Source organism: Stenella coeruleoalba (assembly GCF_951394435.1).
Source record: "Stenella coeruleoalba genome assembly, chromosome: 8".
NCBI classification, from domain to species: domain Eukaryota; kingdom Metazoa; phylum Chordata; class Mammalia; order Artiodactyla; family Delphinidae; genus Stenella; species Stenella coeruleoalba.
The window spans coordinates 13,836,623-13,864,524 of NC_137154.1; the positions used below are offsets into that span (position 1 = coordinate 13,836,623).

At 56.6% G+C, this 27,902-nt stretch overlaps 2 protein-coding genes across 5 annotated transcripts in view; both read right to left on the bottom strand.

The window, feature by feature from the left end:
• Positions 1-22,330, bottom strand: part of DGKZ (diacylglycerol kinase zeta) — a gene marked incomplete at its 5' end in the record, with an annotated part of 33,466 nt that extends 11,136 nt beyond the window's left edge. For 2 of the 4 annotated variants that reach the window (XM_079930782.1, XM_079930783.1), the window contains 4 exons: positions 835-912; positions 1,232-1,327; positions 1,622-1,730; positions 2,027-3,339. In XM_079930782.1, the coding sequence (XP_079786908.1) occupies positions 835-912; positions 1,232-1,327; positions 1,622-1,730; positions 2,027-2,895 (1,152 nt within the window). Of the gene's footprint in view, positions 1-834; positions 913-1,231; positions 1,328-1,621; positions 1,731-2,026; positions 3,340-22,154 lie in introns of those variants that run through there. The other 2 variants (XM_079930784.1, XM_079930785.1) reach the window with 2 other exon arrangements.
• LOC307189814 (uncharacterized protein) lies at positions 7,165-21,430 on the bottom strand (the record flags this gene model as incomplete). Its single annotated transcript, XM_079928313.1, is given in 4 exon segments — positions 7,165-7,343; positions 19,695-20,400; positions 20,402-20,445; positions 21,364-21,430. Coding segments are annotated over 4 exon segments (996 nt in total).
• Positions 22,331-27,902: the final 5,572 nt, after the last annotated feature.

Below are 27,902 nucleotides of genomic sequence, written 5' to 3' on the forward strand. Positions count from 1 at the left end.
CCCTGGAGATGGTTAGCTCATTTGTGAAATCCTGGTTTGATTTTCACCTTAGGGGGTGGTGTGATGGGTCTATAGTGCCTGGGGCTACACTGGTTTCTCTTCTCCTAACTGTCCCTGCTTCAGCCTTAGCAGAATTGTAGGGAAACCTCACACTACGAGTTGGGGGGTCGGGGAAGCAGTCCATGTTAGCCTTGTTCATGCCATTGCTAGTCCTATGGGATTTCTCTTATGCTGGTCTGGGTTTCTGCTGCCTGGGGAGCACTGATGGGCCATGGCAGCCCTCCCACCCTCTGCCTGGACCCACCCGCCCAGCATTCCTTCCACCTCCCTCCCTGGAAGCACATGGCCCAGACGTGCCCCCAGCTGCAGACACACTGTGGATAGTGGTCCTTGGGGAAAGGTCTTTACAGTGGCAGCGTGGAGGGGACTGAGCCAGGCTTCAGGGCCGCACAGGACTGGCCCTGACACAGCTGAGTTGCACAGCTTCAGCAAGGCATGGCCCCTTCTAAGTGTTAGTTTGGGAACTGATAAAATGGTGTCTTGGTCATCATTCATTACTTCATCTGGTTGAGTAATAGTCTACAAGCCCCACTCTGTGCCAGGCTTGTTCTGGGCAGTGGAGTCACAGTAACAAATAGAGGAGGAGCCAGGATGCAAATGCAGGCACCTCAGCTCCAGGGTCCTTGGCTCTTCACCACTACGCACACTGGGGTACCCCCGGCAGGTGATGTTTGTGTAACATGAAAATGCGTGTACAGATACACACGTGTGTGCACTGGGAGGGCTTTAGCACCCAAAGGGGAGGGGCCGGAGAGCCTGAGCAACCACACTCACCTTCTCTAGCTGTTCAATGCAGGGGGTGTGCACCACAATCTTGCACGCTGCACACTTCCTCCGGGACACTGATTTCTGCTGCAGGAAAGAGAGGGCCCCTGAGGCACCAGGTAACTCCACCCGGGATGCTGCCCCAGGGCAGGCAGAGAACTCCTCGCACCTGCCCCAGCACAGCTGCCCACTGTGTGCACCGGGAAGCCCCAGCCCTGGCATCAGGACACAGCCCCATTCCTCTCACCATCCTCGGGCAGCCCACCGCAGGGGTGCTTAGGTGAGAGCCTTGTTTCCGCCTTCCCCTGGAAGGGCAGCAGCCTGTCAGGCCCACAGGAATCGGTCTACAGGCTTCTAGACCTGGCTCCACCACCAGGGGGCAGTGTGCTGCACAGAGCTTACTCACCAGCATCTTGGCTACACAGTACTGCTCTCCAACATAGCAGAAGTCCCCGGACACGTTGGTCTCAAACCAGATGTGCTCCCCATACGTCGCTGACTCCTAGACCACAGGATGAGCACGCTTAGTGCACCCCTGCCCTGCCCGACCAACCCTCCCTCTCCCAATACAAACCTGCTCCAGCTGCCACAATCTACTTTGCTCCATCCTGTTTTCCCCACTGTCCCTTGGCTTTAAGGCTTGGCTCAAACGTGGCCATGCCAGGTCTGCCCTGACCCCACAGGCCCACGGGCTCTTCTCGCAGCTGCCCACAGTACCCTCAACCCGACTGCTCCGTGGCCCTGAGCCCGGCGGGGACTGGTCCTCATTTGCCCCTTGCAGCTCCCGGCCACTCACGCTCCAGTCCACAGTGCTCCGGATCTGCCGCTCAGGCTCACTGCGCGGGGCCCCGGGAGCTGGAGGAGGGGGTGCCAGGTGCTGGAGGCCTGACTTGGTGATGGCTTTCCTACAGAAAAGGAGATAGCTGAGGCTAGCTGAGCACTCGGTGACTCTGCTTCCTTCCCCTCACCTAGGATCTCTGCCCTCACCGTGACCTCAACACCGGGTCAAGACAGGGATGGCGGTAGGGAGGGCAGAGGATGCCCTAAGGCAGCCCAAGACTCTGAGAGGATCCCCGAGGAGACTGGGCCCTCCTGAGGGTCCTGCTTGGCTTCCGAGCACGGCTCAGAGCTCTTCCCGAGCCGGGGGCCCTCAAGCCAGCCCCCGGAGGCCACTCGCCCTGCGGGCTGCAGCTATACCTACGCAAGCAGGGCACTCCAGGTCTGGGGTCCGGCTGACTTGCGCCGCAGGGCTACCTGGCGTCTGCGGGACAGCGGGCGCACGCAGGCAGGCATCCTGGGGCCAGCTGCAGTGCCCGAGGCTCTTCGGCCCCCCAGGCTGAGGTGCTGGCCTGAGGGCCGCTGCGGGCTGAGGGGCCGGTAGTAACCGTGCAGGCCCCAGAGGGCGCGGTCTTTCACCACGTCAGCGGGCAGCAGGTGGGAGGAGGCCCGGCGCCGGCGCCAGCGGGGAATGGGCAGCACGGGCAGGGCTCCCCGATGCGGGGATGGCCCCGGTCTCTTGGTGCCTGGCTGGGTGGCCGCCAACGACGCAACTGTCACATCCTCCTCCTGGACCCCCTCCTCCTCATCCATGCCCAAGAGCCCGGCCAAGAGCAGGGGTGCGCCCAGACGCAGGGCCCCAACAGTGGCAGGCTGCAGGGCAGGCACCTCATCCACGGTGAAGCGGGGGTTGCAGGCGGGGGGCGCGGTGCTGGAGCGCCGGCGGCTGGAGCGCGGGGCCCCCACCCCACAGCCCAGGAGGCAGCCCTGGAGCTGTGCGCTGGAGCGGCGCCGCTGGACCAGCGAGGAGGAGGCCTGCCCTGCAGGCGAGCGGCGCCGGGCCTTGCCTGTGGGCAGCCCCACGCCGCCGGGCCGCCTCTGCCCCTCTCCAGGGCCTGGCGCCTTCCGCTGGAAGTGTCTCCTAAAGAAGGTCTCCATGGCAGGGGCAGGCGGGTGGCTGTCGGGTGGAGACCGGGGGCATGAGGAGCTGGGCCAGGCCACGGCGTACCCTGTGCCCGGGAGCCCCGTCACAGCCGCTGCCCTTTGAGCAGAGAAGGGACACTTGGGAGGCATTGGGGGGGCGTCTGTGGCCTCTGAGCTCCATAAACGGGGTGCCTGGGGGTGCCAGAGGATCCAGCAGGGAGCCTGCACTCATCACTGTTCCCTGTGCGGCCCCAGGAGTGCTGGGTAGGAGGGGCTGCCAGCTCCCCATCTGGGATCCCCTGTCCAGGCACCATGATCCACCAAGCTCTAGCCCAAAGGGCTTCAAGTCCCTTGCCTGAAGCTGATGGAAAAGAAAAGAAAAAGGAAGGTGGAAGCCTGGAGCTGACCTAGACAGGCTGAGGGGCTGAGGGCAAGGCTTTTCCTCTCCTTAGGCCTTTGTTCTGCCACCAACACAGGGCACGTTAGGCTTAGGTGTCCCCTCCCGGAACATGGCACCAACCAAGCCATGGTAAGAAAACGAGGCTCCCTGAAGAGAAATTCAGTCCTGATACGACCCCCTGACTTGCAGTCAGGCTGACAGTGGCACTAGAAATGGAGAGGATCTGACGTCTGCCTTGGGGATTGAAGGCCCCCCGAAAACTGGAGAGGCAGCTGCACAGGGAGAGAAGCCACCAGGGGGACTTTGTGTGGGAAGCCACGAGAGCCGAGACAGTGCCTCTGCCTCTGGGTGTGTGTGCGCTCTTGCTCTGAGGGGCCGACAGTAAGAACTTTTCTGGTCTTACCTTTCTGAAGAGGCACAGTAAGGACATTCCATGTGTGAAAATGCTGGATGATGTCAGAAAACCCTTCCAGCTCTGCTGCTGAGGAAGCCCATGAACTGCACCTTGACCTGGGGGCCAATGCTCGAAGCCCAAATGCTGAGAATTCCAGACACTAAGCTACCCAGAGCTCCTCCTGCAGGAGCCTTGGCGACCACCCTTGCTCACCCATCCTCCCTTGACCTGGTCTGAACACAGGCTCCGCTTCCTCTGCCAGCTCACCTACCCCCTGCCGCCCCTTCCGCACAGGCGGCTGGGAGGACCTGCGCCCTCACCTCCCCCTAACAGTGCGGGAGGGACAGGAAGCCTGGTATGCTTCAGGGGGGCAACGCCTCCAGAATTCCCAGGGACACCTGTGTCCTGCCATCAAGTACTCTCCTGGGCCCTGGCAGCCACAGGGAGGTCTGAGTCACGGCCATGGGACACCTGCCTGGGGCTGACAGGAGAGATACTTCTGCTAGCTGAGGGCCTCTGAGAGAGAGTGGGAGCCCTGGACAAAAGGTGGAAGATGATGCGTCTGAGGAATCGGGGCTGGGCTGCATGTCCAGCGCCTACTCCTCCCATCCAACACCCCCACCCTTGATTTGCTACTGCCCTGTGGGCCCGGGCAGGCAGTGTCAGGCAGGGCCCTGGATGGCTGTGGAGGTACTGACACGGAGGCACCCATGCCTGGGGAAGCAGTGCTCGGGTCTGCCCAGCTCCGGGTCTCTGCCTCTTACAGTCTGCCAGCCTCTGCAGGTGACAGGGAGAAAGGCAGGAGAGCTCTTGGCTTCCTCCTAAAGTCAATGCCATCATGGCTTACGTTTACTGAGCACCCACCTGTAACAGGCACGGTTCTAAGCCCTCTGCAAACATGTGTACCATTTTATAAACCACAGCACCCTAGGGACTTCCCTGGTGGCGTAGTGGTTAAGAATCCACCTGCCTATGCAGGGGACACGGGTTTGAGCCCTGGTCTGGGAGGATCCCACATGCCGCGGAGCAACTAGGCCCATGAACCACAAGTACTGAGCCTGCGCATCTGGAGCCTGTGCTCTGCAACAAGAGAGGCCGCGACAGTGAGAGGCTCGCACACCGCGATGAAGAGTGGCCCCTGCTTGCCGGAACTAGAGGAAGCAAAAAACAAAAAACCGCCTGCCAATGCAGGGGACACGGGGTCGAGCCCCGGTCCGGGAAGATCCCACATGCCACGGAGCAACTAAGCCCATGCGCCACAGCTACTGAGCCTGAGCTCTGTAGCCCGCAAGCCACAACTACTGAAACCTGCGCGCCTAGAGCCCGTGCTCCGCAACAAGAGAAGCCACCGCAATGAGAAGCCCGCGCACCGCAGTGAAGAGCAGCCCCTGCTCGCTGCAACTAGAGAAAGCCGGGCAACAAAGACCCGACGCAGCCAAAAATAAATAAATAAATAAAATTTAAATAAACAAACACATCACCCTAAAGAATAGATACTGTATCATGCCCCGTTCCTCATGGGAGACTGCGGAGGTAACTTGCCCAAAGTGCACAACTAGTCTGTGTGGAGCCGCTGCTGGAACCTGCCTCTACCTGAACCCCAAAGCCCGCGCCCCAGAGACGTGGCAGAGAGCAGGGACTTCCCTGCTGGGCCACGAGCTGGGACTAAGGTGGGATGCGGGGGAGGGAAGGGAGCCATAACAAGGACAGTAGCGGTCCCATTTACCCATCACCTACTATGCGACGGGCCCTGGGCGAAGTGCGTTCGTTTATCACCTCGTTTGGTCCTCACTACCACCACCTCCTGAGGCAGGATCGATGGCTCCATTACAGAGATGAGGAAACAGGCTTGAAGGGGTGCAGTAACGTGCTCCAAGATCCCTCGGCTGGTCAGCGGCAGGACTGGGACCTGAACCCAGGGCTGCCTGACGCAGGGTCTGCTCTGCACCCAGGAAGAGGAGCCTAAAGGCCCAGCTGCCCACTGCCCCAGGGCACTGGCTTGCCAGCACTGCCCCAGGGTATCAGCTTTCCCTGCCCGCCTGGTCAGGCCGCCCTGTGACAGCTGCCCAGCCCGGAGGAGATTAGTCAGCCGAACACACCGCCTGATGCGAGTGTCACCCAGAAAACAAAAGGCCACAGTCACTGGGGGTGGGGTGGGGTGCGGCAGCTGCTCTCTGGGTGGCAGTGAGGGCTGGACCCTGCCTACTGCCCCAGACCCACGACAAGAGGCGCCGGCAGGACGAGGTTGCCCGCACATCCGCCTCATGACACGGGGGCGACTTACAGGTGCTCCCCTACCGCGTTCGAGCCCACACACTGCCCCGGGGTCTCCTCAGGGGCCTGACGGTGCAGTCACTGCGAGCGGGGCGGGGCAGGCTAGGCCAGCCTGGCCTTGTGTGGCCACGTGCAAAGCCCCTCCCTCACGGGCCTCAGTCTCCTTGTTGGTCCAAGGAGGCAGTCAGCTGGCTGACCTGACGCCTTATGACAAGCTCTCCTCTAAGGCACCCACTCCTCTACGCTCCCCCCAGGCCCCATGCTTCCTGTTCCTCCCGTCTCCATAGAAACCTCTGTCCTCTGGTCAGCAGTGGCCTGACTCCTGACTTCCTATCTCTGCTGAGGCTTTTCCTGGGTCTGCTCAGAAGCCCAGCCTGGTCTCAGGCCTGTCCCAGCCTTTCCCCTGCTTGGGCGTGGAGCTTCTCCCCACAGCACAGCTCCGAGTGGCAGCTTCTTGTCACCTCACGCTCTGTCACCTTCCACATACCACCTGGTACGTGTAAAGGTCACCGGAGGACGCCCCACAGGGCTCTAACACCAACAGCAGAGCACGAATGGCTGCCCCTCAGCCTCCCAGTGGGGGACCTGGGGTAATCCTGTCACACCCGAAGGGAACAGAGTGGGAAAGGACTCACGGGCCCCGTCAACTGGCTGCTGGGAGCCTGGGGAGGACAAAGGATGCTACAGGGAGACACGCACAGTGGTGGCTGGCCATGCACCCCGGTGAACAGCACCGAGTGGGGCTGCAGGTGGCCAAGCTAAGGCAGCTGCCGGGGGTGAGCGGACACGAGTGCCTCAGCTTCATCGGCGACTGGCTAGGAAGCACAGGACTCTTGGCCTCCCAGCCAGACTGTCCCACACTTTATGTTAGCTTCAAGTGGAAAAGCCCATGAGCCTTGGCATCCTATATCTGCCATTGCTTTCCTGGGCTGACCAACTAACCTTTCTGAGTCTCAATTTTCTTATCTGAAAAATGGGGATGAAACGACCTAGTTTAGGAGGTTTGACATAAGGGAGGTTCGGATGAGATAACAGTAGAAAGTACCTGACTGCGGCTGGCAGAGAGGAGGGGCAGGGCAGGGCCTACGCCTATAGCAGACACCAGGGCGTGTGGATAGTGTCACCTCCTGGGGTCTGTCTCTGCCCACGGTGGGGGTGGGAACCCGGAAGGGGAAGCTGGAGCTCCCAGGATGGCCACCCCCACCCCCTGAGGAACAGAGCCTGGCAGCCAGAGCCGCCTGGGTGTCTGCTCCTGCTGTGATGAACGCCCTCTGCCCCTGGCGCCAGGTCTGGCCCCCGGGGACCCCTCTGCTTCCAGAGGTGCTCACACAGGCCGCCCTGTGGGATTCAGTCAGAGTGCCCGTTCCACGCTGCGGACGGGCCCCTCACGCCCCTCTTCCCGGTGCAGGCTGGGAAGGGTGCCGTGTGGCCCCATTTCCAGCAGCCCCAGCGTCGGGGCCTGGAGCTGCTTCCCCAGGGTCTTGCTGCTCAGAAGCCACCTCTGGCTGCTTTGCTCCCACGGCCCTGAGGCTGAGGTCGGAGGGGAGGAGACGGGGACGGCTGGAAAGGGGGCCTGCCTGGGGCTGGTGAGGCAGGGTTCCTAGGTCTCTGTTCACTAAAAGGATCCTGCCCAAACCAAACCAAACCAAACCAGAATGCACGGCGGGGAGAGGTGGGCCAGGGCTGCATGGCAAAGGAGGCGACCAGGCCAGTCATGTTTACCTCAACAGGGTCCTGCCCTGGCTCGGGGACAGGAGCTCAGACAGGAGCTCGGTTGGCCTACGCTTTGCCGGTCCCTTTCCATCAGCTTCAGGAGCCTCGACTGGGGATGGTGGTGCCCGGGCCCGCCCTGATCCACCCCTCCCCAGGCCCACCCAGACAGATCCAGGAGGGAGGAAGCAGAAGGCAAGGAAGGGTTGAGGCAAGCCCCTTTGACCTGATCTGGAAGGCAGGGCGGCAGGCAGGAGGTGGGCCAGCGGGCTGGGGTCCTGGGGCGGGGGGGGCAGACGAGCCCCGGCTCCGCTCCAGCTCCAGGCCGGCCTCCGGCTGAGCAAGTCCTAGTTTGGGGAGTGAGCTGCTGTGGCTGCTCCCCTACCCCTCCCCCTCGCCACCCTCCTCCCCCACGCCTGAGACGGCCGTTATGAAAATAACCCGATCGGTAAGTGACTGCACTTCCTCTCCCAGCAGTGCAAGCAGGAGGCAGTGGGCGGGCACACACTCGCGCACGAGCCTCGCCTCCTGGCTTCTCTTCCCAAAGTCCCCAGAGGCCGGCTGAGCAACAGCTCAGTAGCCTCCCCTCCACGCGGCCCCCCGTACAGCTCCGCCCCTGCCTCAGCTCCGGGAGGGTTGGGGGGAGAAGAGGCAGGTCACCCTACACCCTCTCGCACCCACTGGACAGGTATTCCGGGATCTGAGGAAAGCAGCTGAGACAGCTAAGCACCGGCTTCAGACAAAATAACCACAAAAATAAGCATCTGTGGCGTGTTTCACGACTTACTGAGCACTTTTCCACAAGCACTGCAGGACAGGAGGCTTGTAACTCCCCTGTGCAAGGGACATTTTGCTCCCAGCTGAACCCCCAGGGCAGCTGAGGCTCACGGAGGCCCGTGACTGCCCACAGCTCACAAGTGGCTGAGCGGAGCCTCCTGATCCTGGGTTTCCCAGCCCTGCCAAGGGGGCCTGTCAGATCCAGAAGCCAGCCAGCCCATGTCACACCCATCCTGCCTAGAACGCCACCCCTCCGTTAACACTCCTAGCCCCTAGGATCTAGAGTGGCAGCTCTCAAACATCCTGGTCCCAGGACCCCCTTACACTCTTCAAAATTATTGAAGCTCCCCAAACGGTTTTGTTTATGGGGGTTATAGCTATTAACACTGATCATATTAGAAACTAAAGCTGAGAAATATTTAAAATACTATTTATTCATTTGTTGAAAAACAATAAACCCAGTAACTGTTAATATAAATAACATACTTTTATGAAAAATAAACTGTATCTTCTAAAACAGAAAAGTAGTGAGAAGGGTGGCATGTTTTAATTTTTGCAAATTTCTCATGTCTCGCTTAATAGAAGACAGCTAGATTTTAACATCTGCCTCTGCAGTCAATCTGTTGTGATATGTTGTTTCGGTTGAAGTACATGAAGAAAATTCTGCGTCCCACTGGCAGTTAGAGAAGGAAGGAGCATTTTAATAGCCTTTTCACGCAATTCTGGATGTTCTTCTCCGCTACTACACCCAAATATGACAAGTGGTATTTTCTTAAAGGTTAGTGGCCACGTGGAATCTGAACTTTTCACTGGTCTGTCTTGCATTCTGAATTTTGAAACATCAAGCATAGGTCATTGGAAAATACTGGTTTACTGAGTTAGGCAGATCTCCACACACTGGAACAAAGTTTCCAAAATTGTAATTTTCACTCAAATTTTATCAATAGCAACACATTTTATCAATAGCAACAAATACTGATACTGTTTTTGAAGCGACAAGCTCACTTCATTCATTTTTGAGAAAACGTCTGCTAAATATCCAAATCTGAAGAGTTCTGTCTGTCGTCAGGTGTTCTTTCAAGTTTAAATGGTGTTCCTTAAAAAAAAGAAAAAAGTGACGAGTAGGGCTCGCAACTCAGTCACAAAAGTGCTTTTTCAAGACAGCCATCACGGTTCGGTTTGCAGCAAAAGTACTGTATGTATGTTTCACATTTCTTCACACAGAACTTTTAAAAAAGTGTACTCAAGGATTTAGGCTTTAGAAGATTAATATATTTACTGCATTTTTCTTGTTGTGAGTGTGAAGAATACAATGGCTACAAGTCTATGTTGGGGCCACTGCCTTTGTCGGTGCCGAGGCTCCAGTAGTTTTACCCACAGTTGCTTTTATACAATGAGTACAAATATCAACACAGTGAGAAGGACACAAACTAGGGCAGCTCTGAAAGTATTATTATGAAAACAGTTTTGACCTCAACCATCCCCTGAAAGGGTCAAGGGCAACCCCAGGACCATACTTTGGGAACCACTGATTCAGAATAAATTCTAAATCCTCTAGCCTAGCAAACGTGGCTTCTGCAATGTGGCACTAACTCAACTTCCTATGCCTTGATACAACCCTTGGTGCTAACCAAGGCAACTTATTCTCTGCCCCCTAATCTGGCTGAGCCCAAGCTCACTGCTGTGTCCTTGCACATGGCATACCTTCTGCCTGGAATACCGGCCTCCTTCCCCACCTCGTATCAAAATCCCACCTGCTCACAGCTGCCCCAGCCAAGAGTACCTCACTCCCACTGATGACTCCACACCACCCATCTGGCTCCTCTGCCATGGGACCCCTGGAAGTCCTGATTCTCTCCAATCCATATGCCTCGTTCCTCCCACCCACCAGACAAGCTCCTGGGGGGCCAGGGGCCAGATCTAGTGCATCTGGGCAGCTCAGCACGTTGTCTGGCAGTGAGTCCAGTGTTTACTGCTGATGGGCTGAGGAGGAAGGAACAGGGAATTCCGTCGGGGAGGGACCAGAGCCGTAAGGGGAGGAGAAGGGCTTCCTCCACCTCGGGTACCCCACCCAAGGGCTGACCACAAGGCCCAGGCTACTTCTCTTTGCTGGGCACAGGGGGATGGCAGCAGCCTCCTCTCCAGAGGACCCAGAGAGTGACAGCTGAGGCTCCTTTCCGGGCTGGGTGCCACTGCCCACTCCACGTTCTCCAAGGCTTTCCTTATGAAACCCGGCAACAGGGTTTGGTGACATGAAGTCACAGGTGAAGATGTGGGCAAGGAGGGGAGAGGAGCGGTTGCCTCAGATGCCGTGGGGTGGGGGGCAGGCCAGGACCCCAGCTCTGAGCTCCTTGCTGAAACATCCCCAGTCTCTCTCTCCTTGTATCCTGAGTCCCTGTCTCAGGGTCTGGCTCCTGGTAGGCCTTGGAGAAATGTCTGTGGAATTAATGACCGGCTCATGCCTTTAGAGCCTCCCCTCTAAACCATGCTCCTACTGCCACCAGAATTCATCCTAAAGTGTCCACGTATCCTTCAATGGCTCTCTACTGTCAGGGAACAGAATGCAAAGGCCTGGGCCTGGCAGTCAACAGGCTTCTCGGCCTCCTCTCCCATCTCGCTTTCATACTTTTTACATTTTACTTGACAAATACATAACTCACTCTGTGCCAGACACCGTCCTAAGTGTTTTACAAATACTAACTTTTTTTATTCATAAAATGTAATAGTAGTATTATCCCCAGTTCATACATCAGAAAACCGAGGCACAAAGAGATTAAACAACTTGCCTGTGATCACGCAGCTAGTAAGTGGCAGAGCTGGGATTCCAACCTAGGAGTCTGCTCCGGGTCTGTGCTCTCAATCCCTCACTCTACCTCTAGATGCGTCTGTCAAGCAACGCACAGGGGTCTCTTCCTGCCTGTGTGCGTGGCACCTGACCGTCTCTCTGCCTGGAACACCATTCTCTTCTTCTGCTCCTTCATCTTTTTCCTCTCATATTTTCGGAGCTGGCTTAGATATCGGCTCTGCCGGAAAGTTCTCCCCAGCCTCCTCTCCCGGGCGCTAGCTGCTCCCACGCTCAGGCCCTCTCTTGGTTGTTCTGGGCCATCAGCGCTGGTTTGCAGCTTGGTATCCCCCACCAGACCGTGCGCCCCTGGGACCATGTGTTACTCATAATTGCATCCCCAGGGTCTAGAAGTGCTGGATGTGGTTTGAAGAGTGAATGGAGGGAAAGGTGAATGGTCCAGGCTCAGCCTCGAGGATCACGCTGAGAGCAAAGGGCTGTGGGCCAGCGCAGTGACCCAGTGGCTGGCCAGTTCTGGAGGCCTTCCTGCCAGCCTTGGGTGGACAAGTTGCTGGTGTGGGCTGAGCTCCTGTGTCTCAGAGGCACATAGTGAAATCGATCCCTGATGGGAATGCCGATATGTCTCCCTCTGAGTCTCGCAACACCTTGCTGGGAGCGTTACGAAGCCCCTGCTGGCCCCCACGTCCCTCTTCTCTTGTGACTGGTCCCTCTTGCTGCCTTCTCCTGTGTCTGCAGCAGGCTCCCATTCCCCATCTGCCAGGAGCAGCATTCCCCCTTATCCCTCATTCAAAATTTAACTCCCCCTCTGACTCTTCTGACCAAGTTGCTCCCTCCTCCATCTACTAGAAGATCTTCTTAGAATCAGCTGTCAGCCCCCAGGGCCCCACTCGGCCTCCCAGGCTTCATGCACTCCACACAGGGTTTTTTTGTTTTTCTTTTTCCTGCCTCGAAGACAGAAAATGTGCCTCCAATCTTCCTGAGAGGTCACAGGGGTCAAAGGTGCTTTCCGAGGATTTGGACTCAAAGGTCCAGAGGTGTCCTGCCTCTGACCGGCTACGCAACCTCAAGCTGAGTCTCTTACCCTGGCTGGGCCTCAATTTCCTCATCGGATTAATGGGGATAATACCACCTTGTCTTCCTCATGGGATATTGCGGGCTTGAAAGAGAAAGTGTTCATGGTAACCCATTCCTCAGTTTACCAAAACTTTAAAGACAGAAAAATAACTCCAGAGGCCTAAAAATTAGGACAACCACTTTAGTGCACAACTTGGCTACAACTGTCTAAGCTGAAGATACAGTGCTCTGTAACCAAGCACTGGTGGACAGAACCCACGAGGAGCCGTGTCCCAGCGCAGTCTCTGAAGGATTACTTGCAATGGCAAAAAAACTACCAACAACCTAAATGTCCGTCAACAGTTAAAAAAAGGAATGGTGTATGGCAGTTAAAATGGCTTCACACTACTTCTCGTGTTTCAAGACAGTTAAATCTCTGAAACAACATGGAGGGAAAAACCTAAATTCAGAATACGTACAATACACCATTTAACTCAAGGGCAAAGCCATACAAAACAGTACTATGTGTTACTGTGGATGCATACATACACAGGAAAAAAAAATCTTAAAACAGGCACGAGAATGTAAACACCCAAATCAGGACTGTCGTTTCTCCTGGGGAGGGAGACAAGGAGGCCTCCATCTCTGTCTAAGGCAAATATGGCATAATGGTAAGATTTGACCAAGCTAAGTGGTAGGTGTTAACGTTATTCTGTATACTTTCCTCAGGGCAAATACTTAATGCTTTTCAAAAGATTTTAAAGTATTAAAAAAAAAAAAAGGCCCCCAGAGGGAGAACAGCTTCCGGGGGGTGGCCCTGGGTCTTCCATGGGTGGATTTCAGCAGTGGCATCTGCCAGGAACAGCACTCCCCCTTACCCCTTGGAGCCCCAAGTATTCCTTACACTGTCTCCTGGTAGGAACCCCATATCTGTGGAGCCGGAAGGAAGGTCTCACCCGAAAGGATGCCTTTCAGAGGAGGGCGAGTGGCTGACAGGTTGCGTCAGTGGGGTGTCTGCGTGGGCTGGGGCCCCCTTTCACAACCACCCCCGCCCCAGTAAAATGTCAGCTAGCTGGGGAAGGGGGGCGGAGAGACAGGCAAGCTGTTAACCCGCGAGATGCTGCGGCGTGGGCGGCGCGGCCCAGGCTCCTAGACAGCTATTTTGGTTCAGCCCTGGCAGGGGAGAGGCCTCTATGTGGGAGCTCTGAACTGGCGCTAGGCCAGGTGCAAGCGGCGGGGAGGTCTCTACAGTGGAGGGAGAGAGCTCGGGGGCCCTCCCTCTCTCTTCAGACCTCTCACCGTGAGGCCCCGTGCGCTGTGTTCTCCTCCTTAACACCTCCCCCCAGGCCACAGGCCCCCCACTGACTCCAGGGTGATATCTGGAGCTCCTGTGAACACGTCCCTTGAGTCGTCTGCTCCCTGCACTTTGAAAGCAAGATGAAAGGTCCCAGACTTGCTCCTCCACTCCAGATCCAGCCAGGGAGCCACATGACATCCTCCTTACAACCCGAGTCTCCCTACCCAAGGGTCTCCCCACCCCACCCCGCTCAGCCTTGCTCCCCCTGGGGCTAGGATCCTGGTGGCAGTTCTCCCTTGGGGTTGGGGCACAGATCATTTCAAGGGCCTCACTCTACTCCCACACAAGATAAAGATCTCTCAATTTCAAGGGGTTCAAGCACTTAAACCCCTTCTTAGGCTCTACCAGTTTGGTGATGGGAAAATAGAAGAATAGAAGAAAGGAGTGATAGCAAGTAGGGCAGCCTGGCGTTATGAAAAGATACTTGGGTTTGGGCTCCAGCGTAAGCTGCATGATCCTGGGCCAGGCCCCTGACCTCGCTGAGCCTTGGTGTCTCATCTGTAAAATGGGAATAAAATCAACTACAAGATTGTTCAGAGGATTACATGAAATTGATGGATTGACAAGCTTCTGGCCACCGTTAATGGCCAGAGAGAGATGAGCTGGCACATGCCCTGCATCCAGATGAGTGTAAGAGGGGCGGCAGGTGGGAGTGCTCACCTCCTCGGCCTCTCCCTCCTCTACCTGGGCCACAGAGCCCTCGGTCTCATCAAACCTGCTCTGCACCACCTAACCATGCCTCTGGCGTCTCAGCTGAGGAAGGGGGCAGATGAGGAGAGACGGCAGAATGATAGCTCCTCAAGGGCACCTGGTCACTGCTCTGGCCTGCCCTCTTCCACCTGAAACTGCCTTCCAAGACTCCCACCTGTGACTGGAGTGCCCGGCAGGCCCGGTGCTGAGAAGCCATACGGCAGCCCCATGTGAGGATGATATCCTAAGGGCATCAGGGGCTCCCACACGTGAAGCACAGGGGAAGCAGTTCAGGGGGGCAAGAAACGAGTGCCTAGCATCACCCAGAGGTGCACCCTGCTAATCTCGCCCAGGAGTGAGGGGAGACGGTGAGCCTGGATGCAGGGGCAGGGCTTGCCCCCTCCCGCCCACGCTGCCCCGCCCCCCATGCCGACCTAGAGAATTACTCAGGTGGTGGCAGCGGGGAGGGGAGGCGGAGGGCAGGTCGGAAGGTGCCGGATGAGGATTTCTCCGAAAGCAGGGAAGCCTTTGGGATCCTGTGATGTGGTACAAACTGACACGCTGCTGAAGTTAGGGGACTGGCACTGAAGTCCCAGATAACCCCTAGTTAGCTGTGAGACCTCAGCCCAGTCCAGGTCAATGCACTGGACCTCAATCTTCAGAGAGGGGGAGGGGGAGGGCCAGGTGATGTGGAAGCTCACGCCCAGCCTGCCTTCTGCCGCACCCAGAGTATCAGGTAGCTCAGCAGCGGGGGTCTGTGCGGGTCCACTCACAGAAGGCCTGTGGTACAAGTGGACGGACGGCAGCAAAGGGACTCTCCCCTCTCACGGCCCCACTGTGGCAGCTGTCGCCCCCTTGTGTCACTCTAGCGACACTGCAGGTCAAGTTTCCAGTCAGCTCCTGGACCTGGAAACTCTCTCGCCTTTGTCGGGGGACAGGGATCCAACCTCTGCTTCTCTAAGGACCAGCACAGGCCAAGCCTCGGGGCCAGCATGCCCACTCGGCTCCCCCTCTGCTCGGGGGGCGACTGGTGAATTCTGGAGAGGGCTCTAGGAAGCGGCAGAGGCAGGCCTGTTTCTCCCTCTCCCAGGGTCACTCAGTCCTTCCTCCGTCCTTGCCTGGGAGGACACCCACTCTCGTGCTCTCTTCTGCCAAGTGAGAGTCCCGGGCGGCTCCACATCCTGAGACTTGACCTTTTCGGAGGACAGCACGGAGAAAAAATGACGAGCTGCCCGCCCCCTCCCCTGGCCTGTAAGCCAGAGCCGCTGGCGGGTGTGTGGCAGCAGAGGGAAGACCGCGGGCTCCCAACCCAGGTCCCGGCCTGGCCGGCTCCACGCTGGCACACCATGTCGCGTGGGGAACAGGCAGAGCGAGGCGAGCCGATGCACGGCTCAGTCACCGAGGCCCCTTTTTCTTCCCAAATCTGCGGGAACCCAGGGATTCTGGCTTACACCTGCCTCCCTTGGCCACCTGGGCAGCTCCCAGAATTAGCCTGAGCAAGACAAACCACTCAAAGAGGCACCTTTTGCCCCCAGACATCCCGGCACCACAGCCCAGATTCTTGCCTCCGAACGTGGGGCATCCCTCAACACGTCCCTTCCGGATCATTGCAAAATCAACCCAAACCGGCACTGCTTCTGCTCAGGCTGCCCGGCGGGGACGCTCTGCCACCCTGGACTTCAGGACACCTGGCCCCGCGTGCCATCACCTCTAAATGGGACCTACTGTCTCAAACTTGTCCCACAGGTGCGTTTTCTGCCCTCTAGGAATGAATGACTTTAAGCACTAATGAAGGGCAGGGGTGGCAGAGCCAACGCTTAGGCTCCCAGGGGCTCTGCAGGCTGAGGTGCCTTCCGTCTAGATGTGTGAAGTGCTGGTAATTTCTGATGCCGCTGAGGTGCAAAACCACAAGGTGTTAATCCACAAGCTGCGTGACGGACAGGGCCAGAGGGTGAGGGGGTCCTCTCCAGGTGGGCCCTGGAAGAGCAGGAGGAGGCAGAGTCAACTTCCCTCCCACTTCTGACTGACCACCCCTCAAGGCCAATAGAATCTGAACGGTAAGGACAGAGGAAACCCAGATGCCCTGGGGAGGGCAGAACCTACACCTCCTCATGTGGCAGTGGCTGACGTTTCCCGGCAAGGACAGGCGAGGTGGAATGGAGCTGGGGAGGAGCATGGCTCAGCCATGTGCCTTACTGGGCTAAATAAAAAAGGGGAGACGGCAAACTGCTCCCCAGAGTCCAGAGGGTGAACCAGATGTGGGAGGCTGCAGTGGGCTTTAAGAAAAAGCCTCTTTAAGGAAGATGCCAAAGAGGCTGCCATTCACAGACCGTTCTACCAGACCAGACCAGGAATGGCAAACATGCGGCCCATGTACCATCACTACACCTCCCAAGCCCACAGCAGAGAGTGCTAGACGATTCTAGAACTCTACCACTGAGCCAAGATCCGAATGCAGAAGTCTCAATACAGCTTCCGCAGCCATGACCAATCTATTTGTTATCCTCCCTTCCAGCCACTGTCTGTTTGCCTTGCAGGTCCCTCAGCCCCAAGGCCTGAAGTGTGTATGGCTGGGTGGGGGAGGGGAGCAGGAAGGGGTAAATTCAGAGGGTGGATGCCCAGTGAGCAGCAAGAGCCGGACTGAGAATGAGCTTGGAGCCTGGGGAAAGACGGAGGGCTAGGTTCAGCTGGGGCACTGGGGAGTTTTGAGACTGGCAACTCGTAAAGGTGGCAGGACCAAGTAAACAGCATTAAAGGGACGGTGCCAAGGCGGTGCACTATTCCAAATATCTGTCCCCCCAGCCTCCAGTCAAAGCAAGGGGAGGCAGATCAGCCCCGTGGACATCTGATTCTCCAAACGCCCAGGCTTGTCAGGGGGAAGTCTTTAGTCCGCTGCCCTCTCCCTGACTCTACTGGGTTTTCCAAATACATTCATTTCTGTGTGCCCCAATGCCCCAGCACAATGCAACTATGCAGGGGAGACTCCTTACACACTCCCGAAGATGCTGTTTGATTTTATTCTCATTAAGGCATCCTGTCAGATCACTTACCATCCCCAGAGTGAATGTAATACTGTGGTTCTCAAACTTGGTAGCACCTTAGAAACACTTGGGAAGCTTTATAAAATGCCCAGCCCCGGGACGTCCCTGGTGGCGTAGTGGTTAAGAATCTGCCTGCCAGTGCAGGGAACATGGGTTCGAGCCCTGGTCCGGGAAGATCCCACATGCCGCGGAGCAACTAAGCCCGTGAGCCACAACTACTGAGCCTGTGCTCTAGAGCCCGCGGGCCACAACTACTGAGCCTGAGAGCCAAAGCTACTGAGGCCTGCGCACCTAGAGCCTATGCTCTGCCACAAGAAAAGCCACCGCAATGAGAAGCCTGTGCACTGCAACGAAGAGTAGCCCCCGCTCGGCGTAACTAGAGAAAGCCCATGCACAGCAACGAAGACCCAACGCAGCCAAAAATAAAATAAACAAAATAATTTAAAAAAATAAAAGGGGCTTCCCAGGTGGCGCAGCGGTTAAGAATCTGCCTGCCAATGCAGGGGACATGGGTTGGAGCCCTGGTCAGGGAAGATCCCACATGCTGTGGAGCAACTAAGCCCGTGCGCCACAACTACTGAGCCTGAGCTCTAGAGCCCGCGAGCCACAACTACTGAAGCCCGTGTGCCTAGAGCCCGTGCTCAACAAGAGAAGCCACCGCAATGAGAAGCCCGCGCACTGCAAAGAAGAGCAGCTCTGGCTCGCTGCAACTAGAGAAAGCCTGTGTGCAGCAACGAAGACCCAGCGCAGCCAAAAATAAATTAAAAAAAAAAAAAAGCCCAGCCCCATCTCCAGACCTGATGAGTCAGACATGCCAAGGGTAAGATCTAGGAATCTGTAGTTCCTAAAGCACCCGAGGTCACTGTGATGTTCTGTTTGGGAACCTGGTATAGAGAAAAGGATGTGGGTTTTGGAATCAGACTAGAGTTCAAACTCTATCTCTGCCTCTTACCTGCTACGTGACTCTGGGCAAACTACTCATCTCTTTGAGCCTGTGTTCTTCTCATCTATAAAAATGGAGAAATAACATCTGTCCTGATTATTTTAGAGAATTATGTAAAGGTACTTGCTGTTCTCTTACTTCTTATCCTTCCTCCTGAATGTGTCTGAGGTTCACTGCTACACGCACAAACCTGTGCCCTTCACAAGGGGCAACAGCCAGAGGTCAGAAGAGCCCGACACTTGGTACCCTGTGGGCAGGGACAGGAAGCCTCTGGCGGAGCCCCTCCCTCCCCCTCACAAGCCTGTGAACACTGGAGGCTACATCCTGCAGAGCTGGGTGTAAACTGCTCCGGCAGGCAGGGCTGTGGGTGACAAAACAGAGGTACGAGAAGCTTTGTTCCCTGCCCCGTTTTATGTGGCATTGAAGCCTGCCTGGTTTCACAAGGGCCTACAGAGCTCCATCTGCCAGTGTGAGGATCCAGATCTTTGTGTGTGGCAACACAGTGCAGGCACAAAGAGCAGGGCCCTGCTTAGGGTAGGGCAGGCAGGGGGCACAGGTCAGCATTACAGGAATGCCAACTTGTACAGAAAAAAACGACCCCTGTTATTGGTGGGTGAGGTCAACCCTGGGAAGGGACAGGGCAAAGCTCGGGGGGCCAATTGCCATGAAGCCTGAACAACTGAAGAAAAGTGAGAGGGAGGCCCTGGGCAGACTCCAAGCGGTCAGAGTCCAGTCTGAGTTGGCTCTGGGGTCCTGAGCTGACAGGCTGCAAGCTCCGTGGCCACTGTAGAAGGACAGGGTAAGCCAGGGAGAAGTCCAGGGAGCCAGGTGGAGTCCTCATGGGGCTCCATCTCCCCTCACCTTCCACCAGAGCTGCACTGGCAGGAAGCGGCTCCCAGCCAACACCAGCACACATGCCACGGGTTGCCTGCACTCAATCTTTCCACACCCTCCCCACAGTTCCTCACCAGAGTCCTGGTCAAAGCCCCGTCAGAGGCACAATATGGTGACATTTGGCGTGCTGGGGGAGAGGCCAAGATAGAGCTTGAAGAGTCAGCACCCGATCCCTTTCCCAGCAGGGCTAGACGCGGGTAGGGGGAGATATGCCTGCTGCCTAGCAGAGCAGAGGTTGAGGTCTCCCTGCTAATTAAGAGCATTGTAAAACAGGTGGCCGGGAACCCCCAACTCCAAGGAGAAGCTGAAAATGCTGAGCGATTAGGTCTGTGACCAGTGCTCCCGGACAGGCATGGGTCGTTAACAGTAGTATCAACGAGGCCATGTTCTGCGGATGTCACGCAGTGGTGGTAGGCAACCCGGCCACACCGAAGACCAGAGTGGCGACGTGACCGCCCACCTCCCTGGGGCCAGGAGGCTCAGAGGGGGCCCTGTTCCATCAGTGCCAAGAAGGGGATCGTGACCAGTCATGGGGGACCTACCTGCTGGTGCCAGGGGTTTAGGTAATTCTGTCTCCCTGCTGGAGAGTTGGAAGCCGCCCCTGCCTCGGTACCACACAGAAGGCGCGCTAAGCTGCCGGTGCCAGGGAATGACCCCCACTCGGTGCCAGTGCCCGGATGCTGGGGGATGACCCCCACGCAGAGCCAACGCCAAGACAACCCGGATCGCCGGTGCCCGGGAACACCCCGCTCGGTGTCAGTACCAGGTGGCCGAGGGATGCCTCCCGCCGCCGCCGCCGCGCTCACCTGTGCCCGAAGAGACGCAGTCCTGGGAAACGCCGCTTGCTGAGACGCCGGGGCGCCTTGTCCGGTTCGGGACCGGCGTCGCGCTCGCAGCCGCTGGACGAGGCGGAGGCCGACTCGGAGTCGCTGCTCCGGGCCTCGGGGCTGCCGTCCCGCGGCTCCATCCGGCCCTAGCCCCGGCCGGCGGCGGGCCCGCGGAAGACGCCCATGCCGGGCCGGCGGCCGGGGCTCAGCAAGCCGGCTCCTCGCCGCCCGCCGCGGCCACGGCGCGCGCTCGCTCCGCCCGGCCCGCGCCGCGCGCCCCCGCGCTCCACGCCCAGGTGCTGGGGAAGCAGCCGCAGTCGCCGCTCCAGGAAATGCCGCCAGCTGCGGCCGCAGGACCCCGCATAGCTGGCCGGGCCGCTGCCTGCCCGCCGCCGAGCACGCCCCCTCGGCTACGCGGTGGCACCGGCCCGCCGCGCCCTCTGCCGGCCGCCGACCGAGCTGCAACCCGCCTGGGCCGCCAGAGGGGGCGGGGGGTCGAGAGGGGGCGGGGCAACCGAGCCCCGCCCACAACCCCAGCTGGTCCGCCTCCGGGATCAGAATAGGATCTCCAGCCCGACACAGCCGCCCCGCGCGCACCCAGGCACACGCAACCTTTTTTTCTCCCTCTTAGCCCCGTCTCCCCGCACCAAACAACCTACATACTCACAAGTGAACACTCGCGAGGGTGGCTATCACCACCTTCCCTCCCACATCTACAAGGAATAGACACCTCTCTCGCACACCCTGTGCCCGTCACAGCCACTCATACAATCTCCACTCCTACCCTCTTTGCTCTCCCAAATCACGCCCTCGGGAACAAAAGTCACACAGTGCTCCCCATACGCACAGAACAGACACGCTTCTCACACAATTATGCTCACTCATTACACAAACTAACACTTCCCACACCAGCCTCTCACACTCAGAAATGTATACCAGGACCAAAGTCACTTAGTGACCCTCACACACACTAACAACACGTTTCTCATTCAAATTCATCTTTCTAAATCCAAAGCTGTTTCTAATCCTTTCACACTCCTAACACGTAGCACTTTCCCAACACAATATCCAACGGAACCTGTAAATCTCTTACACTACAGGAATCACCTGCACACCTCTTACATACTCATAAATACATACACAAAAGCAAGGACCACACTCTCATTCCCCAACATCCATGCCCTCAGTGAACATATACGTCTTTCTCCTATACCCAAATATAACCCAGGACAGCGGTTACATGTTGCCACATCCTTCTTACATATACCTCACCCACCCAGAAATATACCTCGCAGCCACACACAAACACACCCCTATGGGCAGCAAAGGTTGTCCCCCTCAAGAGATGAGGACGGCAAGTGGAACCAGAGCAGTCGCCTGTGGCGGCACAGCCAGTACACGTGCTTGAGAATCAGCAGCTTGGGGGCAGCCTCTGATAGCCCCTGCAGGGCTGACAAAAGGAGCCCAGGAAGTTAGAGAGTATGGGTCTGCTCCCTCCAAACCCTGCCACCCTGATGCCCATATCGGCTGCCTGCTGTTTCTGTTAGCACTCCTCTCTGCAAAGCCACATCCTGTGTCACTTCACTTTCACCCTCTCTGGGGTTCTGGCAGCCCCTTTTCCAGCCTCAGCCTGCCACACATAGCCAGTGCTGGGAGCTGTGACATGTGGGCAAGCCTGCCGTTTTAAAAAATAGCCAGCATCTAGAAGCTCAGAACCTTCTCCCAGCTTCCTTCAAGTTTCCTCTAGGCCTGGAGACCAGGGGAATGGGGCACCAGCCCTCCCAGCAGCTGCAGGTGCCAGGGTGGTAGTGAAATCTGCAAGTGGGCCGGACACGGTCCTCCCGGGGTGCGTGGGTCCCTTTGGGAAAGTTTCCCAATGCTTCTGACACCAAGCTCTGAGGGAGGAGACCAGAGGCTACTGAAGACCCCACTGAGTCTGCACAAGGCACCCAATGCCACACTCCTGTGGGGACTTCTCTGCCCAGACCCCCCCGCGGTTAGCTCCCTCGACTCCTAGCCTTCTGCAAGCTCAGGCCCCACCACACCGCCCCAGCAATTCAAACAACAGAGCCCTTCTCACCCTGCCAAGAACCCCTTTGCCCTTTTCTGCGCCTCTGCAGAGCCACTGGACACAGGGAGGGGCGTAACCCCACTTCTGTCACTCCCCCAACCCCAGATAAAAGACTCATGGAGGGACTGAGGGCCAGAGGTCCCTGTGCTCATTCTCCGGCCACCCAAGTACCTACTGTGACTGGGGGGCCTCAGCTGGGATCTGTGGCACGTCCCAGGAGCGGTAGCGCCACATCTGCCTCAGTGCGCCGGGCCGCTCTCCTCCTTCTGTCTCCAGAGCCTCCGCGGGGCCCAGAGCCGCAGCCTCATCGCAGCCTCCCCCGGTACTGTGGCCGGCCCCCAGTGTGCTCATCCTGCCCGGCGACTCTCTTCCTCTTTCGGCACTTCCTGACCAGGGGGCCCTGCGAGAGGCCGGCCGGCTGCCCCGTCGAGGACCATAGGCCTCGTAGGCGCCTTCCGCTGGCCAGGGTAGGAGGCTGGCTGGGAAGAGGAGCTGCCCCGGAGGGCAAGAGGCAGGTGAGGACAAGCCCAGCCCAGCAGCCAGGAGACAGCACCAAGTCAGAGGCTGTCAGGCAGCCAGCAGGCCTGCCCAGGCTGGAATCTGAACCTGGGCCCCAGTCTGACCTTCCTCTCCACCTAACTGCTCCGATCTTCACCTCTTGGTCCTGCTGAGGTCTCCTGCTCCCTCACAACCTCTGGGTGCACTGGGACCGTGCCCAGCCCACACACAGCTCTCTCTCCTCTCAGCTCTGTGAGCACCACATCGTCTAATACACGGACAGTGGCGGAGTGGAGAGAGTAACCAGAATGGAGCTAGAAGATGTGGGCGCACGTCCTGTTTCTGCCACTTACCAGCTGTGCACCCTGGATCAGGTCAGAGAGGTTTACCTCTCCAGGTCACCTGAAATCCTTTTTGGAGTAAGGTAGGCTACAAACAGATAAACCGGTGAATATGCGTGTCAGGGAGCCTTTCTGAGCCTCAGTTTTCTCATCTGTAACATGGAAGGGGGCAACAGTAATAACTGAGCTTGTGGAGTTTTAGGAGGATTAAATGAGAGGCAAAAGGGTTTACAAATGAATTCATTCAATAAATATTTATTGAGTGCCTTCTATCTGTGCATCAGGCACTGTATCAGACTAGATAGCAGTGTGCAAGGAACCAGCACTCTAACATTATGTTGCTTAGATTCTATTCTAAACAAATAATATATGAAATAATGTCCGGTAATGAGATGAGATGAGCTATAGAGAAAAATAAAGCCAAGGCGAAGGGGGAGGAGGATGATGACGGCGATGTTACTTAGGTTAGGGGGACTGGGGAAGGCCTCCTGAGGTGACATGTGACAACAGACCCGAATGAATTGAGAGAGCAAATTATGTGACAGTCTGGGAGAACAGCAGTCCAGGTGGAAGAAACAGTAAGAGCAAAGGCCCTTTGAGTAGGAATGTACTTGATGTGTCTAAAGAATAGCAAAAAGGCCACACTGGGTGGACTTTGAGGCCATCGTGAGGATTTGGTAAATAAATAGTAAGGCGTACGCTCGCTCTTTATTATCAGGGTTGGTTCTGGGATGGAAATCATACCTTCCTTAAGCACTCTTTAGTCATGCTGCTCTATAATTAGTTCTTGAGTTCTGTATGTGTTTGTTACCCCAGAAAGATTGTAAATTTCTCGAGGACAGAAAGGGTGTCAGTTCAATTCAGTTCAGTTCAATAAACGTTTACGCTACAGAACCTGCAGACACAGGAATGTACACGATGCCATCCCAGCCCTTAGAAACCTCCATCTGGTGCTGTAATCACCTTTGTGTCCCTCATGACTGGAACATAATATTTCTCGATAACTATTTGCTTAATAAATCATGCTATGTCATGACTAATTAATACTTGGTAATAATAAAAAATAGCTAATATTTCTTGGACATTTCTGTGCCAGAAATCTTTGAATTCTTGTGACAATCCTATGACATAGATCTTGTTATTTTCCTCCTTTTACAGATGGAGAAACTGAGGCACAGAGCGGCTAAGCTCATTTGTCCAAGGTTACCCAGCCTGTAAATGGTAGAAATAAGAATTTCACCCCAGAGTCTGTGCCCGAAAACGAGATATCCTATTGCCCCTCTAGGATTGGGGACATAGCCAGGTGATGCCGCTGAAGCTTGGCAGCCCCTTTCCCAGTGGCTCTCCCTCCAGCCCATCACCCTGCCTCAAGGCAGGTCCTGTGTGCTGTGGCCCAGCAGAGACTCTGCCAGCCAGGCCAAGGTCTATTCTAGAAGGAGGCTGTTGCAGGGCCCTGTCCTCCTCTCCTAGGGATTTTGCAAGTAGCTTGAACAGTTAAACAGAGGAAATGGGGCTGGGCTTGTTTTCAGTCTGAGGCTTCTGGCAGCCCTGGAGTAGCAGGGAGCAGGAAATGTGACGCCTGGAGGGGAAGCTGGGCAGGCTGGAGGCTCTGAGAGGCAGAGCAGTCCTAGCTGTGGGACCACAGTCCCCCTGGGCTTGTACTCACTGAAGCTGTCAGTACTTTGCAGGTGGGGTGGGGAGGACAAGGCTGGAAGGGACAGGTGCACAGGGCTGGGGAGGATGCCCTTGGCAGTTCCTAGGACAACGTGTGCCAGCACTGGGGAGCTGGGGACCCCTCAGAATCCACCCAGATACACACAGGAAGAGGAATCTGGGTAAGAAAATTATTCTGGGCTTTTTTGAGGCCCCAGAGGGTGAGGTGTTCTACTTTCTGTGGCCTGGATGAGCAAGTGGGAGCTGGGGAAAAGAAATGTACCAGGGCACCAAACACTTAACCCACGATCTGGACAGCCACTGCTCTCACAGCCAGCCAAGCCAACCTCCTTGGCCTGACCTTCAAGACTCCTCGTGTTCTGGTTCCTTTCTTTTTTGCCTCTTCGTCCAAGCTTTCCCTGCAGAGATTTTCTCTCAGCTCACACCATGCTGGTGCCTGCCTCACAGTAAGTTCTCAATAAACATTTCTTCCCTCTTTCTTCACACTTCTTTTAACATGCTGCCCTCACCCCTGCCATTTCATTCTGCTTATGCTGCTCTCCTTGCCCTGTCTGCCCATAAATCTTGGCCAATCAAAATCTCCATCTTTCAAAACCCCAGCCCAAAGAGCAAAAGTGAGAAGGTGGAAAGAGTTGGTTCAAACCCCAGCCCTTGCTGTGTGATGCTGGGCAAATCACTTAACATCTCTGGGTTGGATCAGATGATTTCTAAGATCTTGTCTAGCTCTGACAGTTTCATTTGAATCTCCTTCCCTGATCTCCAGGTTTTCACTCACTCATTCATTCATATGACAAACATTTTATAAATATCAATACCTACTAAGTGTCGAATGCTGCTCCAGAGCCAGCACTCCCATCCCACTGATGTGTCTCTGACACTCCCCTTTGTTCCCCCCAAATATTCCTCTATTATGTGACCTTTTGTGCATATGAGTCTTGTCTCCTTACAAGAGTCTTGAACCCAGTGTAGCTCCTAGCTCTGTGCGGGGTGCACAGTACGTGCTTAGTAACTTCGTATGAAAGTCGGAATGAGCTGAATATAGCTGTCCAGCAAGCAGAGCAGAGGGAGGGGGGCTGGCTTCCCGTTCGCATGAGTGGCTGTGGTGAGACATGAGGGACTTTGGGAGCCCATGTCCCTTCCCAGCAACTAAGCCTGTGATCCAGGTACCTGCTGGGGGCCCTTGGGAGCAACCTAGAGCCGAAAAGCACCTGCTGACCTTGGCCCCTGCCCAGGTTCTGGGCCTCTACCCCCACAGAGGAGACAGATGTACCTGAGCTGGGTTGCAGGTGCTGCTGGCTAGTGACAGATGGAAATTTGATTAGGCTCCTTCTGGGTAGCCTCATTAAAGTCACGTGTGGGATGAAATCTGGAGGAGGGGCTGGGGACCCTTTCCCACTGGGGCAAGAGAGCTGTGGGTAGAGCACAGGCAGCTCTGCAGTGAAGTGTGGTCCCTCAAACCATGATCGCTCTTGGAAACTGCCTTTGGCACCTTCCAGGTCCCCAGGCTGGAGGGCAGAGGAGCTTGGGTGTCTGTCCCCTTGCTCGGGGTCAGCTAGATCTGCCCTGAGGAGCTTCCTGCTGCTTCGGGCCTGGACTGCAGCACCAAGCTCCCAGGGCAAGATCCGCAGGTCTCCTGTCCTTCAAGCCTCCCGTCCCCATCTGTTGGATCACAAGCCCTGATTGCAGAACCACCTTCCAGCCCTCACACCCCTTTGCTATTACCCCTCCCAGGGATATGTGCACTTAGTACAGAGCCAAAAGAAGAGAGCCTTAAGGATGAACGTCCAGGCCCTTGAAAGCCTGACAACGGGTTTGGAGTGAAGCTGAACTGAGTCTGGATCCTGGCTCTACCAGTTACTGACTGCGGTCTTAGCAAATTGCTTAACTTCTCTGAGGCTCAGTTCCTCAACTGTAAGATGCTGCCGAGTGATCCTCAAATCCCCCCCTATTCTGTGAGTCCAGATGAGTCTTCCTTCCCCAAACACCTGTAGGCCAAGAACACTGGTTAAGCACAGTGGGGCCCAGCAGAAACCAGATGTGTTCCCGGTGCCTTCCCTACCCACTTTGTGCATCCTTAAAGACAGGTCTTGGGCTTCCCTGGTGGCGCAGTGGTTGAGAGTCCGCCTGCCGGTGCGAGGGGCGCGAGTTCGTGCCCTGGTCCGGGAGGATCCCACGTGCCGCGGAGCGGCTGGGCCCGTGAGCCGTGGCCGCTGAGCCTGCGCGTCCGGAGCCTGTGCTCCGCGATGGGAGAGGCCACGACAGTGAGAGGCCCGTGTACCGCAAAAAAAAAAAAAGACAGGTCTTCCTTAGCCTGTGCTAACCCTTGTCCTTGGGACCTGGATCCTTGGGGGCTTCTCGGTATGCCCTGCTCTGAAATGGCACCAACTGAAGCAAAGATGAGACTCTAACCCAGGCTTCCTGATGTCTTTTTAGCAGCACAGCAGAGAAGAACCTGTTCAAGTGCCTCTGCTGGAACTGGTCCTCCCAGCTCCCCTCCAAAAGGCCCAAGGGACTTATGTCCCCTGGTGCGGGAGGTGCGGGGCATGAGATGCTGAGGGGGCCTGTCTCAAGCATCCTGGGCTAAAATAGGCTCAGATAAGACCCTCCTTCTGGAATCCCAACCCTACAACGCCCGCCTTCACATAAGCCTGGCCCCACCTCTAGGCACAGCCTTTCTGGCCTTTGACTCACGAGTCAGCAAGAATCTTGGGTCCCTGAGGGGAGGAAGGAGTTCCGGGCCGGGCCTGGGCCCGCGCCCTTCCCAAAGGAAGGAGAACGATAGACCCCCAGCTTCCTGCTTCCTCTGGCAGCGGGCCCCCTCCTCCAGCTCCAGCTCCTCTCTCTGCCCCCGGTTTTTGCATTTTAAATTCAGGACAGAATGTGATCTCTTGCAGCTCTTTGCTTTATCCCGTTGCTATTTAAATTACAAATCGGCCCCATCTCCCTGTCACTCTTTGGTTATTTTTAGCTTCTGGTAAATAGCAGCAGGGAGAGTTGGATCAGGTGCCCCTCCCTCGAGGAGCTTGGTACCCACAGTCCCATGCCCACAGCAGGGGGCACCCTCCCCTGCCAGCTGACACCCCCAGTCGCTTCCCCCCAGCCCCTCCGTGGGGGTGGAGGGGGCAGGGGGAGGATTGCAGCCTGGGACGTGCACAGAGGCTCAGCCCTTGCTCTTACCCTTTGTTAAACTCTGCCACTCCCAGGTCTCATCAGCCATCCATCACTCAGGGTGAACCTCGTTCAGGGGCCTTCCTGAACCTCTCCCCGGCCCCAACCCACAAGAAGGTCCAGCTATAGAGGGCAGAAGATCTAACTTGTGTCTCACCCATGCTACAAGTCAGGAACTTTACATCTCTTATCTTCTTTCATCTTGCCAGCCACCCTCTTGTACAGGTATTATTGTTCCCATT